Raw genomic sequence first — 13,265 nt, 5'->3', positions numbered from 1 at the left:
TCAATAATGTAATGCAACCTGCCACCCTTCCAAGATATAGTCAAACAATGGTTTCAGGAAGAGGGGGTGACAGAAATGGATTGGCCTGCACAGTCAAAACACCTTAACCCTATTGAAAATCTGTGGGACAATGTCAAGGGGATAGTGCAGGAAAGGAATTCATTCTTAAAGCGTCCATGATTTATGCGTTGCTGTAAAGACTGTCCCTAGGATGAATTTCTTTTGACCGTTAAGATTACCACCTTAACAGAAAGTATGCCACGCCGGTGTAAGGCCGTCATCAATTTTACTACATCATCAGTCACGTCACTACGGAGTCACATGAGAAGCGCGCACGTGTTTCGCTGATCAGTGTTCACAAAATTGTTGATCAGATATTATCTTATTTTCGCTAAGAAACTTGAATATTCCCTTTTATTCCAAAGCAAAAGTGGTACTGACACAGGAATTGGTCACATTACAGAATTGTAAAACGGTTGTGTAAGTATAGTGCTTAGAAATTTGCATTTTAGGTGTTTTCTTTAGCAATCATGACGACGACAAACGGCGACCCGCCGAGTTCGCCTTCGCGGCCATTGAATGAACATGAGGTCGTTTCAGGGAACCTACAACAACCTGAAGCACCCACTATTGCCCACACTTTAGCAGAAATAAACCAAGCTATGGGCAAAATGTCTCAAGTGCTGGGAGCCATTTAGCAACAATCGCAGGGCAAACACAGTCCTCTTCAACAATCAGACGTTGAAGACCCCCAGGCTCAGCAAAGCTGCAATAAACGGTCGAAATAATTCCGGTTCGGAATACAGCGACGATAGCGATAACCACGACGACGGTCGCAGGTCAAAAGCTCGCAAGTTCGACCGGGGAACAATTGTTCGCGATAAGGTTGACCCTGAAACGGATAAAATAAGCATTCATGCTGACGATGATGGAGATAATCTTTCTGAGTTGCTAGTCGACAACAACAACAACACTGGTAATGCCGACGACTCCACTGAGGAGAAACTTAAAAATCTAGGGGAACTGTTCGACGACTCAGAGCAAACGTGTGACGAAATCAAGCCACAGTTGGCTGCCATTGTCGAGAAACGATGGAATAAAAAGCTTGGCCCTGAAAAACTGAAAGAGATTCAGAACAAGTACAAAAGACCAATTGTCCAGCAGTGTGTACACTGACCGTGAACCCAGAAATATGGTCGAAACTGCCATACTACCAGCAACGGGCGGGTTTGAATACCTCACACATACAGGAGGCAATAAGAAAAGCAGCCCATATTTCCATACAAACGGCGCAAGCGTTCAGTAACACTAGGGCAAACGAGCTTAACATAAAGGAACTACTGACTCAACAAGTCGATTCGGTAGCTTTTCTTGGCCACGCTTGTCATGAGCTAGCAAGTCTTCGTAGGTATAAAATAAAGTCGGTCTTGAAGCCGGAGTATGCCCCCATTTGCGGGGACCATGGCCAACAAAGCAAGTTCCTTTTTGGGGATGATCTACCAAAAAGGTTAAAAGACGCCAAAGAGACCAGTAATGTAGGTCAGGTAATCAAAACCAGCAAAGCTCGAGGCCCGTCACAGCGTTCGCAAAGTACATATCAGGCGAGAAAGAACGTCGACAGACGGAATTGGCGCCAAGGGCAGGGCGGGTCAAATTACAATGCTGGCTCCGAGTCGGATTTTTACCGAGGCGGGAAGCCGCATCACTCGTTCCTGTTTTAAAGGATTGCTTAACCAGACTTTGTGCCAATGCAAAAGCAGGGCGTATTTCAAATTATTTTTCCACCTGGACTAGTATCACCTCTGACAGAGAGATCCTATCAGAACCAGTGGCACATGAGCCAGATGAAATTATTTCCAACATTTTTCCTAGATCAAAAAAGGATGGCACTCATAGAGTGATATTAAATCTTAAAGAATTTAACAAATGTGTATCATATTTCCATTTCAAAATTGATTCATTAACTACCATAACAAAGCTTGTTGAAAGAAACTGTTTCATGGCATGTATCGATCTCAAAGACGCATATTATTCTATACCTATCAGGAAAAGTGATCGTAAATACTTAAAGTTCCAATGGAATGGTAAACTTTTCAATTTACCTGTTTACCCAATGGCCTATCAAGCGGGCCTAGAAAATTTACAAAAATCTTTAAACCTCCATTGGCTTTATTGCACACAAAAGGGCATATTATTTCAGGTCATCTAGACGACTTTTACCTAAAAGGGAAAACGTTGCATGATGCATGCCGAACTAACATAGTTGATAAAGTGGATATGTTTACAAAACTGGGCCTTCTAGTACATCCTGAAAAGTCTATTTTCCTACCTTGCCAAAAATTAGTGACTCTTTTAAAAATTAGTGAAAAATTAGTGCCTGAAATTTGAAATTGATTCTGTATTAATAACTGTTACCTTAACACGAGACAAAGCCACAGCTCTAAAAGTAGACTGTGAAGCACTTATCATAAAATCATCAAAGAAGATTACAATACATAAAAGAAGTGGCTCAAATTTTGGGAAAATTAGTTTCAAGTTTTTCAGGGGAACTGTATGGCCCGCTTTACTATCGCCATCTCGAAAGAGATAAGAGTTCAGCTGTAACTTCTAATAATAGTAATTTTGATGCCAAAATGAAATTATCCCATCAAGCTATCTCTGAATTGACCTGATGGTCTCACAATGTCTTAAAATCATTTAAACCAATCTCAATGGACATGCCAGCCCTTGTTATTACAACAGATGCCTCCGGTCAGGGTTGGGGGGCAGAGTATCAAAACATTAGCACAGGCGGACTCTGGTCTTTCTTTGAGGCCAAGGAGCATATCAACTATTTGGAAATGCTAGCTGCATTCTTGGGTTTAAAAACGTTCGCTAATTTCAAACAAAATACACACATCCGAATTATGACAGACAATACTTCTTCAGTTAGTATAATTAACAATATGGGCACCAGCCATTCCGAAAAATGTAACACTCTAGTCAAACAACTTTGGGAATGGTGCATTACCCGGGGGAAATGGGTCAGCTCAGCGCATATAGCTGGGAAAGATAACTTTATTACAGATTTTGAATCTAGACGGAATGAAAAAGCGGCTGAATGGATGCTAAATAGAGATTACCTGCAACATTCCCTAAAAGAACTAGAGTTTTCGCCTACCATTGACTTCTTTGCCTCAAGGATTAACAAACAATTTGACAAATACGTCTCTTACCGACCAGACCCCCAGGCATCATTTGTGGATGCCTTTAGTTTTACATGGTCTGACCAAATGTTTTATGCCTTTCCCCCGTTCAGCGTTATAGGGAGTGTGCTGAAGAAAATAAGAGAAGACAAAGCGAGGGGTGTGTGTGTGCTGCCAAACTGGCTGACCCAACCATGGTACCCAAAGGCACTTGCGATGTTGGAAAAGCCGCCAATACATCTAAAAGCATCAAAGACCTTATTACAACTACCAAGTCACCCGGAAGAAACTCATCCTCTGTACAAAAAGTTATCAATGATGGTCTGCCTCTTATCAGGGAAAATTTAGTATACCAAAACTTGCTGCACAAGACATTATTTTGGCTTCATGGCGTACAGGTACGACAAAGCAATACAGCTCATATTTGTTACGATGGAACAAATTCTGCAGTCAACAAAAACTTCCGCTTCGTAACCCTGGGACAGCCAAAGGTATTGAATTCCTTACTGAACGTTTCAATTCGGGAGCGGGATACAGTGCTATAAACACTGCCCGGTCAGCACTTTCAGCAACTATTATACCAGATAGAGGGATTTCATTTGGGAAAGACCCTCTTGTTTGTAGATTCTTAAAAGGTGTATTTGAGTTGAGACCCTGTTTGCCAAAGTATTCTCGAATTTGGGACGTAAATAAACTGCTTAGCTATTTGACAACCTTCGATTCAGTAGAGCAGACTACTCTAAAATATCTCACTTTGAATTTAGCCACGTTATTTTGTCTGCTAACCGGACAAAGATGCCAAACTATTCATAAAATGAACCTAAATTTCATCCAGTTTCAAAGTTAGAGTTACACGCCTTTGACGACGCGAGTACTAAAGGTGTTAGCGCTGCAGTTTACTCAGTTGTCTGTCAACCTTCTGGTGTCACACAGCGTCTTGTGGTGTCACACAGCATCTTGTCGCAGCGAAAAATCGATTGGCCATACCCCACCTCGAACTTATATCGGCGCATCTGGCGACAAACCTGTTGTGCAACGTGCAGAGTGCTCTAGATTACTTGCCCACTCCAGGACTTTATGCATGGTTAGACAGCACGGTCGCACTCCACTGGATTCTAGGAAACGGACAATACTAGCAGTTTTTGTCCAACCGGGTGAGCAAGATCAACCAGCAACCCGGGATCCAGTGGAGACATGTCCTAACTTCAGAGAATCCTGCAGATTTGGCAAGCAGTGGAGGAGACGTGATGCCGCAATGGTTGGATGGACCAGACTGACTCGCCGATCAAAGTAGCCTGAGAACTTCGTGACAGGTCCATCGGTTGACTCCAAAACGGAAGCGAAAGATCATCAAGGAAGTGATCAATGTGGCCCAATACCAACCTAGTGTAGACGTGTTCAACAACCTGTTGGAGAAGTACAGCCTACCAAAAGCTCTAAGGTACATCGCTTCGTGCGTTCATCGGTTCGTACACAACTGCAGACACCGCATGAAGAGAAAAGGTTCACTTGAAGTGGAAGAAATCAAAGAGACGAAAGCGTCTTGGATACAACGGGTAAAACAAGCCCAACCCTATCTCCCCGCAATATCGCAAAGAACTTATTAACCTACAACCAAATCACAAAGAACTAATCGAATGTCGATGGAGAATCGAGCGTCGATATCCAATATATCTACCCACAGATGAGCTGTTTACACATAAGCTGATCGAGAAGGTATATCGCAAAACGCTGCATGGAGGCGTAGGATTGACCATGATAGCCGTAAGGGAAATTTACTGGGTCCCCAAGATAAGAAGTGTTGTCAAGAAGATCAAAAAATAGTGCCGAGGATGCAATCAACGGCTCTTCATGTGCCACCACCTGGGAATCTACCACCAGACTGAGTCATCTGAGAGACGGCATTTGAAGTAATAGTTGACTTTGCGGGACCAATTTATTACAAGCGCGCTCTATCCGCCAAGCAAAGGCTAATCTGGCATACCAAGCCTAAAGCGGTTCGTAACCAGGCGTGGAAGACCAAAGAAGATCTACTTGGATAATGGTGCTACCCTTATCAAAGCTGCAAAATCGCTCCGCTATCTTTAATAGAACCGATGAGAAAATATAGGGCCACCTACACGGTTATGAAATCAAATGGCAGTTCAATTTGTCACAAGCTCCCTGGTGGGGTGGTCGGTTTGAGCGCCTCATCTGGGTCGTCAAACAAGCAATGTACAATTAGGCAGTTAAGGAGCTAATCTCGGCTGGGAGGAGTTGAGCGAAGTCATATTAATTGGATGTCAAAGTACAGATTAATCGCAGGCCCGAAGATGACGTCGAATTGCCACTTTTTACTTGGTCGTCATTCCTGTTTCCCGTTTCATTCCAACCTTATACCGGAACCAGAACCCTGGCGTGAAGATATCGAGAATCTTAGAAAGAGAGCTTAGTATCTGAAAGCATGCAAAGATGCATGATAGAAGCGCTGCACCAAAGAGTACATTACCGGTACTTCTTTACGAGAACGAAGACCGTAATAACAAGCGTAAAAAGTTTCAGGTAGCAGTTGGGGAAGTGGTCATTACAAAGAACCGTGGAAGATGGCCTCTTGGAATCACGCAAGAGTTGGTTATCGGGAGATATGGCTTGGTTAGAGGAGTTCAGTTGAAGACAGCGAATAGGCATTTAGACCGGTCTGTACAACACCTACATCCCTTGGAATTGTCATGTAACCAACCACCGGTTACAGAAGATCAAAATCTCAACCCTGAAGCCAGACCATTCCGACCACAGCGAGAAGCGGCAAAGAAAGCAGAGGAGAAAATTACGGAAATAGCTAATTTAGAGTGACCATCTGAGAGAATTGAATATTAGGACGTTAAAGTTAAGACATTAGTTCCTTTTTTGTACATACACTTATTAGCGAAAACATGCATGGGGGGTGTGTGTCCTAACTAATGGGGCAATATAAACTTTCATTGAATTATATACTAATGTGTTACTAATACAACTAACCTTTGACCTTGATGTAGTTAGGTAATTACTAATCCAATTAATTTTAACCAATCGTAGAAAATTATTTACATGGGCTTGGGTAGTGATTTTGAGAGATGGGCTTAAAATGTGATGTGACTTGCGAAGGCGACTTATACTTATATTGATTAAATATTGAGATTTGTAGCTTGTTGTTAGTATTTTATATCTAGGCGACGGATACTGTATGTCTCAACAGTTGTGTTATATATAGGGACCACCCCTTTGGGAATGACTGTATATGTAATTATGTGAAATTTGTTAGCAAAAGAGCTACAGTAACCAGAATATATGTACCAGAATTAATGTTTAAGATAACTGTGTTTTGTTTTGTGAAGAATAAGTCATAAACTTTGTTTCTAACTCTCTATATTAAAATATTCAGTAATGTTTTATTACAAATAGAATTAAAGTCTTCAAGAATTGATAATCGCTTTAATTAAAATGATAAAACAAACCCTGCAATAATTAATATTAAACCGAGTGGGTCAAAACACAGGGACTTCATGAATCGCAGGTCATAAATATTATACTGTTGTTGCATCCATATGAACTCATTGTTGCACCAACATGTTGTGTGATGTTGGCTTCATTTGAACGGGCCCTGGTATGCTTGTATTTACTTCACTCGTGTGAACCAGGCTTTATTCATGACCTGCAACCTGTGACCTGTGTTTTATAGCTGCTGCTAATTAAGACCCACCACTGGCACCACACTGGATTTTATACTCCAACCAGGCCTTAGGACTAATGTTAGTTGTTAATGATCAGTTGTAGCTAGAGATAATCAATTGATGCGTTAAAGCTGAAACTGTTCTAATGATCTATTATACATGTATGTATATTATGTACAGCGTTCACATACAATTGAATGAGTTGATCACTGCTATAAATTGCTCCTAAATGTTATTTAAACTTACTCCTAAAACTTACCCGAAGTGGTCGGGAAATCAACCGTCTAAGTGACTTCGTACATGAGAACATCTTTCCAGTTAACCCTTGTATAGCTATTAAAATTTGTTTATCATATTTCAAGATTGTTTTGAGTCAAAGCCAGTGGTCGAGGCCATTTTCTTGTGTCGACAATGGACGGCCAGGTTACTAAGCTGCAAAGCTGCAGGCTACAGGGCCCAACAGGGCCCAGGACCCAGGGCTCCACATATATCTGGAGTAAGAACTTTGGGTGCAAAAGTGAAGCCAAAGATGGCGAAATTGAAGCGCTATAGCATAGAGATTATAAATAACACTTATTTATAATCTCTGTGCGCTATAGTCACGGTGGCTATAGTACGTCAGTTTCAGTCTCCTAACTCGGGCGGCCATTAAAATTTTCTCATTGTTTTTCACCGGGAGTGACGTTCCCGAAACCCTCAGATTTTCGTGTTTCATTATCATTTTGAGAGCACAAGCATGGAAAAAAATGATTAATTTTATTGAGAATTTGTTTCTCTGCATCTACCTGATGTGGGTGCCGCATTTTCCGACTGTACGTGTGAGTAAATATGTATTTTTTGCCATAAATTCAACTACGCATTTCAGATTTGTTTAATTTTGAGCTATTTTCATATACTGCCACCTTATGTATTGTGTTTCTTGTTTCGTTTTTAGTTTCGAAATGCTTTAACACTAGTTGTCCTTTATTTTTTGGCCAGCTTTCCTATAGAGTTCTTTTTAAGGTTTCTTTTATACGTGCATTGAGACTTGTTTATAAATTTCATAATCATATATTAGTATTATTTCAACTTCGTACGTTTTTCAGCATAATTTTCTTTCCTATCAATTTTTTAAATGAATGAAAGCCTTATATAGATTAATTAAACTGAGAAAAGTTTTATTAATGTTTTTTGGGAAGCATATTCTGTGAGTAAATGTTGTGATTTGCCAAAACCATTGAAAAGCCAACAATCCGCCACTCCTTAGCTTTCCTTGTAAGATATCGATTGTTTCTTTGTTAATTTAATTGAAATATAAAAGTATCTCAATACAAAGCATTAGTATTATACCTTTCATTGAAAACTCAAAAATAGAAAAAAATAAAGTTAAAAAATTCGAATTTAGTTGACCGCGCACATAGCAGGACTGAAACTGACGTACTATAGGGCCAGTGGCCAGGCCATCTGAAATAAGACTGGATAACGCATCTACAGAAGGCAAAAGTGAAGCCGGATGTGTTCGGTCGCCACCCGATTCAAAGACTCGTATCATTACTCGTATCATTACTCGGGCTACCGTAGGTAGACCGAGTTGTAAAATGGGCTCGGTTTTTTCTTTTGCGCCGCGAGTTTACAAAAATCACGCGTGGGCGGCACGAAGTCTTTGAACCAATCGAAATCGTCCTAGGATCGTTTCTCGCGCGGGTGTCACGAACATGCCATGTTACTACGAGATAACTGTAGCCCGAGTGATCGCCTGAGTAGGCGTCTTGTTTAATATAGATTTCTATTACAGAACCGTAGTTTTTTGCGTTTTTTGCCTTGTTCACGTTTCTGCTCAGGCCAATTTTACAATCACAAACATAGAAACATACGAGAAGAAATTTGAGCAAAAAATTTGAAATATTTTGGCTTCATAACGGCGCGAAGACAGAATTTACAACTTCGCGTTTTGGACATCGTTTTATATCAACACCACTAAAAGCCAGTTCGTTTTTATATTTTGGTACAAAATCAACTCAAAATACAGAATTTCTGCTCTTCGACAAATATCCTCAGAAAACCTGAAGAAACGAAGGGGCTATATTGCGAACAGCAGTGAACCGAGAGGTTAGTTTTCAAAACACTGAGGATACAAGCTTGACTAGCTTCTATACTATGTTTCCACAGGCATCTAAGATGATATAGCGTGATAATACAACAACACCTTGCAATATATTTGACCAGGTTGTGAATGTGGTTATATTGCTATATAGCCTTAGAACTTGGTGTTGTTTCCATGAACACTGGTTCTCCTATCAGGGGAATACATAGAAGTTGTCCAAAAATGAGGCCACTGGAATAAAAAGTGTTAAAGCAGTAAGTTTTATTACTCTTTGTAGAAAAATAGATATATTAATATATATCAAGAAGCAACATGTAACATTATTATATATTATATCAATAAACATGCAACATAAATATTAATAAAACACTAACATGTGAGACATCATAACTATGGACACAGGATGGTAATGTATTCTTAATTTTCCAAATTTGCCCTACACAAGTCTGGCAACACTTTGTCCCAGTGGTCTCATTTTTTGACAACTTCTATGTATCCTGATATAAGAACCAGTGTTCATGGAAACAACCTCAAGTCCCAAGGCTATATAGCAATGTAAACAATCCCAAGGCCTAGCTATATAGCAATGTAAACAATATCAATTTGCACTTTGCGCCAGTGTCCCAATCTGGTGTAACAGATGGTTCTGATTCCTCACTATGGGATGCGCTTTCTTTCGTAATCTAAATTAAAAGGGCATTTAGAATGTCCAACTCTAATGAATTACCGACATAATTTCTCGATAAATAAATAAAAGCATGAGAAACTATAACATTCCCACTTCGCATCGAAATGCCCTTGCATATCTCGCAGAAAAGTTCATCTGTTTTTCGACCGCAATTTGTATCGTTGTATACAGGTTAACCCGGATTTCGTCTCTCTTCAGTCGAGGGAATATATGCGTTGTTCTAAACCACGCAAAATCCCAAGCTTGGAGCAAACATGGCTGGTGGTGGCTCCCATCCAGCGCGCTTGAATTTAACGAAGTCTATCCATTTCTTTCGTCTCCTTACTGGCGCAAATCTCCATTGTACATTTGATTTTATGCATCTGGTGTGTTGGAACAACGGTATACGACACATCTAGCTGGTATTTTGCAACGCAATTTTGCAAAATATCTTTAGAAGTATTTATCCGATCGGGAAATGATACATGTCATTCGAATTGCCTAATTTTTGCGAATTTTTGGTGAAAAAATGGTGATCATGTCATATGCACTTTAACGAATTAGAGAGATGTAAGCATCTGTTCTGGAGCTTAATTAACGGGAGAAAGTATGGAGTCATTTTTGCAAATTCTACGTGATGTTGACCCTGCATTAAACATGCAAACAAGGAGATGCAATCAAAGACAACATGAATATATCCGTAATTGTTAGATATGAGAAACCGGATCGTGATGATGATTGAATGCTTACGGATATACCCAGGAGTTACCCGTCTTAGTGGTATTTTCAACAACAGTACAAAGAGAAATTCGGACACTCCTTCCCATAATGTACACCTGAGCAGTGGCTCGCATTGGTTAACAACTGGAATCTATTGCCAGGGGCTGTTGCTTTCATAGATGGAACTATGCATCCAATCCAAATTCCCACTGAAACAGAACCCCAACAACATTTTCATAGCGGGCACTGTCGTTATCATAACTTCTCGACCGAAATAATTATGGACAACCGTGGATCCATTGTTTCCATTCAGTCGGACTTTCTAGGACACAACGAGAGAGGACAGTCCCAATGAATGCCTCGTATTGGACCAGCGGAAGAGTTGCACCTCCTTTGTATATTCTCGCCGACAAAGGCTACCCTCTATAATGGCGAGTTTGAGCAAGGCAACGAAGTACGAAGATGATGACGTGTTTCGGCCGAGGTAGATTGGGAATAGTAGTCTTCGTCTTAAGTCTTCCTGCAGCGGGATATTTGAATTGAGCAGTTCTGTCAAGGTTATACGACTACGAACACGGTACTAAATTTGTAAACATGAACAAAGCTGAATACGAGATGGCTATTTTAGCAATGTTTTCAGAAGATGCTTTGGAAGTCGAATATTTTATGCTTCTTTACGGTTTAAAAATCTCAAACAACATTTATATTTCAAACAAGAACGATTCAGGATTTGACTTGAATATGTTTTACCTTGAAAACTTCGTTCTGACCACAACGAACTTTGCCAAAATATTCGTCCTAAACCAGGACAACAGGACGAAGACGTTAAACCCTCACCGCTGACCTTAAGCGGAGTATGCGCAAAATGATGCGCAGACGTTAAAAAACTGTGAAGTTTGTCTTCGTCTTCGTACTTCGTTGCCTTGCTCAAACTCCCTAATACCCCTTTGTTACACCTTGACGAGTGACTGATGTTGCAGGAAATCCTCAACGAGAACTTAGTACCGAGAGCCGAGTACGAGTAGGATTGAACACTGCATTCGACGTGTAAAGGAATACGGCGCTGTGCAACATATTTGGCGTCATAAACGATGGACGTTTCCTGTTGTAGTGGAACTGTGTGCGTTTTTAGCGCAGAGGCATATTTCTCTTTCTAGAGTTTAATGACGTCTCTTGCTTATCGCTCAATCGTTGCTTTCATTGTTTGTCGGTTCGGAATAACTATAGAACACCCTGCCACCAAAGCAACACCTTTGATCTAACGAACCTACAGCCTTCGCCCCTTTTTAAACATACATTTTAGCCTACATTTTGGCCTACGCACCTACTGGCCTACTTGGCAGTCTTGGCTTACTGGCCTACTTGGCAGTCCTACACGCCTACTGGCTTACACGCCTACTGGCCAGCACACCTGCTGGCCTACTTGGCATAGTCCTCGCCTACTGGCCTACACGCCTACTGGCCTACACGCCGACTTGGCAGTCCTGGCCTACACGCCTAAAAATCTAAATAAACCGCATGATACGTTCACTTTTTCTTTCACTTTGGAACTCGTGCTTATATTAACACTGGCGTACCGAGCGGTGGGGTGACACCCCCTCACTTTTTTAAAATGGTCGGTAAATTGATCCCGAATTAATACGGTTGTCGGTTTTTAAACTAGGGCGCTCGGTAATTTTTGAATTCGTGGCATCAAACATCGTACGGCCATCGGATACTCACGGGACGAAAAAAAACTAAAAGACAAAATCATAAGAATAACAATACAATCAAAAAGACAATAAAACAAAATATAAATATTTGCCGCATTGTCGCATGCATACAAGCATCGTCCTTCGTTCCTTCATGATCATCTACAACAACTATAAATAACATGCAGTGTCTTTGCTGATCGGCGATCCAAGCGTAAGCCGAGGGGCAGAGCCGATAAAATAGTATCTATTCTTTAACAGATTATAAAAATGAAAGTGGTTATATTTAAGTAATTCAACTTTCATAAGATTTAATGTTTGGCATTCCAGGAAATCCAGCCATCTTAGCTATTTTATAGCATGCAGATTGCGGAATAAAAATGCGCATGACTCTATCTTCTTCGCTTAACTCATGTATCGTGATTTCTAAAAACGACAAGTTTTACACCACTTGCATAATTCCATTATTGTATCGCACCATATATACGTACGAATGCGCATGCAGTTGTTTTGTGAATTTCGTCGGTAAATCTTGGAGCACCCCACCCCCCAAATGGAAACCTCTCGGTACGCCCCTGTATATTAAATCTTCAATCATGTGCAAATTAACTGCGAGTGTCAACGCGCCGTAAACGACCACATCTTGTTAAACGGCGAAATAGCAGCGATATTATGAAATAGGACCAGAATCTACATGTATTAAATATTAAATAATATTAATAATAATTCTTACCCCAATTAATCGAACAGCATCAAAAAAACGGTTTATTTGTTCCTCTTGGAGGAATTGCGCAACTTGTGGGAAAAGACTGGGACGTAGATAAATACAGTCACACACATTTCAAATACTAGTATATTTTGCGCCATTACAGATTTGCGACGACGAAAATAAAAAAAAACAAAAAGGCAAAACAAAACCGAGGCGAATTTTCAACTCCGTCGCTGGCGCCAGAGTAATCAAGCAAATTGTAAACAATCGATTTTAGAATTTCGGGCAATGTTTGATTATTAAATTCAGAAACCATTACCCGCATTGCCAATCAAGAGAATCGACTGATTCAGAAGATTAAAATACAGTGATCAGCTAAGATACCTGATGCAATGGCATCCAAAACAAATATTTCGATTACGATGGAAAATTTGTACGGTTGTATGTATACATAATATATTGCATTGAAGCGAAGAAAAATAAATCAATACATCAGCTGAAACAGAACGAAGTCAATCTTA

The 13,265-nt window shown here is 40.4% G+C and overlaps 1 protein-coding gene across 1 annotated transcript in view; it reads right to left on the bottom strand.

Annotated features, from left to right (window-relative positions):
- Window positions 1-7,287, bottom strand: part of LOC114541304 (methylmalonyl-CoA mutase, mitochondrial-like) — a 43,226-nt gene extending 35,939 nt beyond the window's left edge. Inside the window, exon 1 of the mRNA XM_028561238.1 lies at window positions 7,134-7,287. Within this exon, the coding sequence (XP_028417039.1) occupies window positions 7,134-7,184 (51 nt within the window). The 5' untranslated portion in view covers window positions 7,185-7,287. The remainder of the gene's footprint in view (window positions 1-7,133) is intronic.
- Window positions 7,288-13,265: the final 5,978 nt, after the last annotated feature.

The sequence above is a fragment of the Dendronephthya gigantea genome, unplaced genomic scaffold (genome assembly GCF_004324835.1).
Source record: "Dendronephthya gigantea isolate DGI-Jeju-01 unplaced genomic scaffold, DenGig_1.0 000279F, whole genome shotgun sequence".
NCBI classification, from domain to species: Eukaryota; Metazoa; Cnidaria; class Anthozoa; order Malacalcyonacea; family Nephtheidae; genus Dendronephthya; species Dendronephthya gigantea.
The sequence above is the reverse complement of the archived record's forward strand: the minus strand, read 5'-3'. Positions and strand labels throughout refer to the sequence as shown.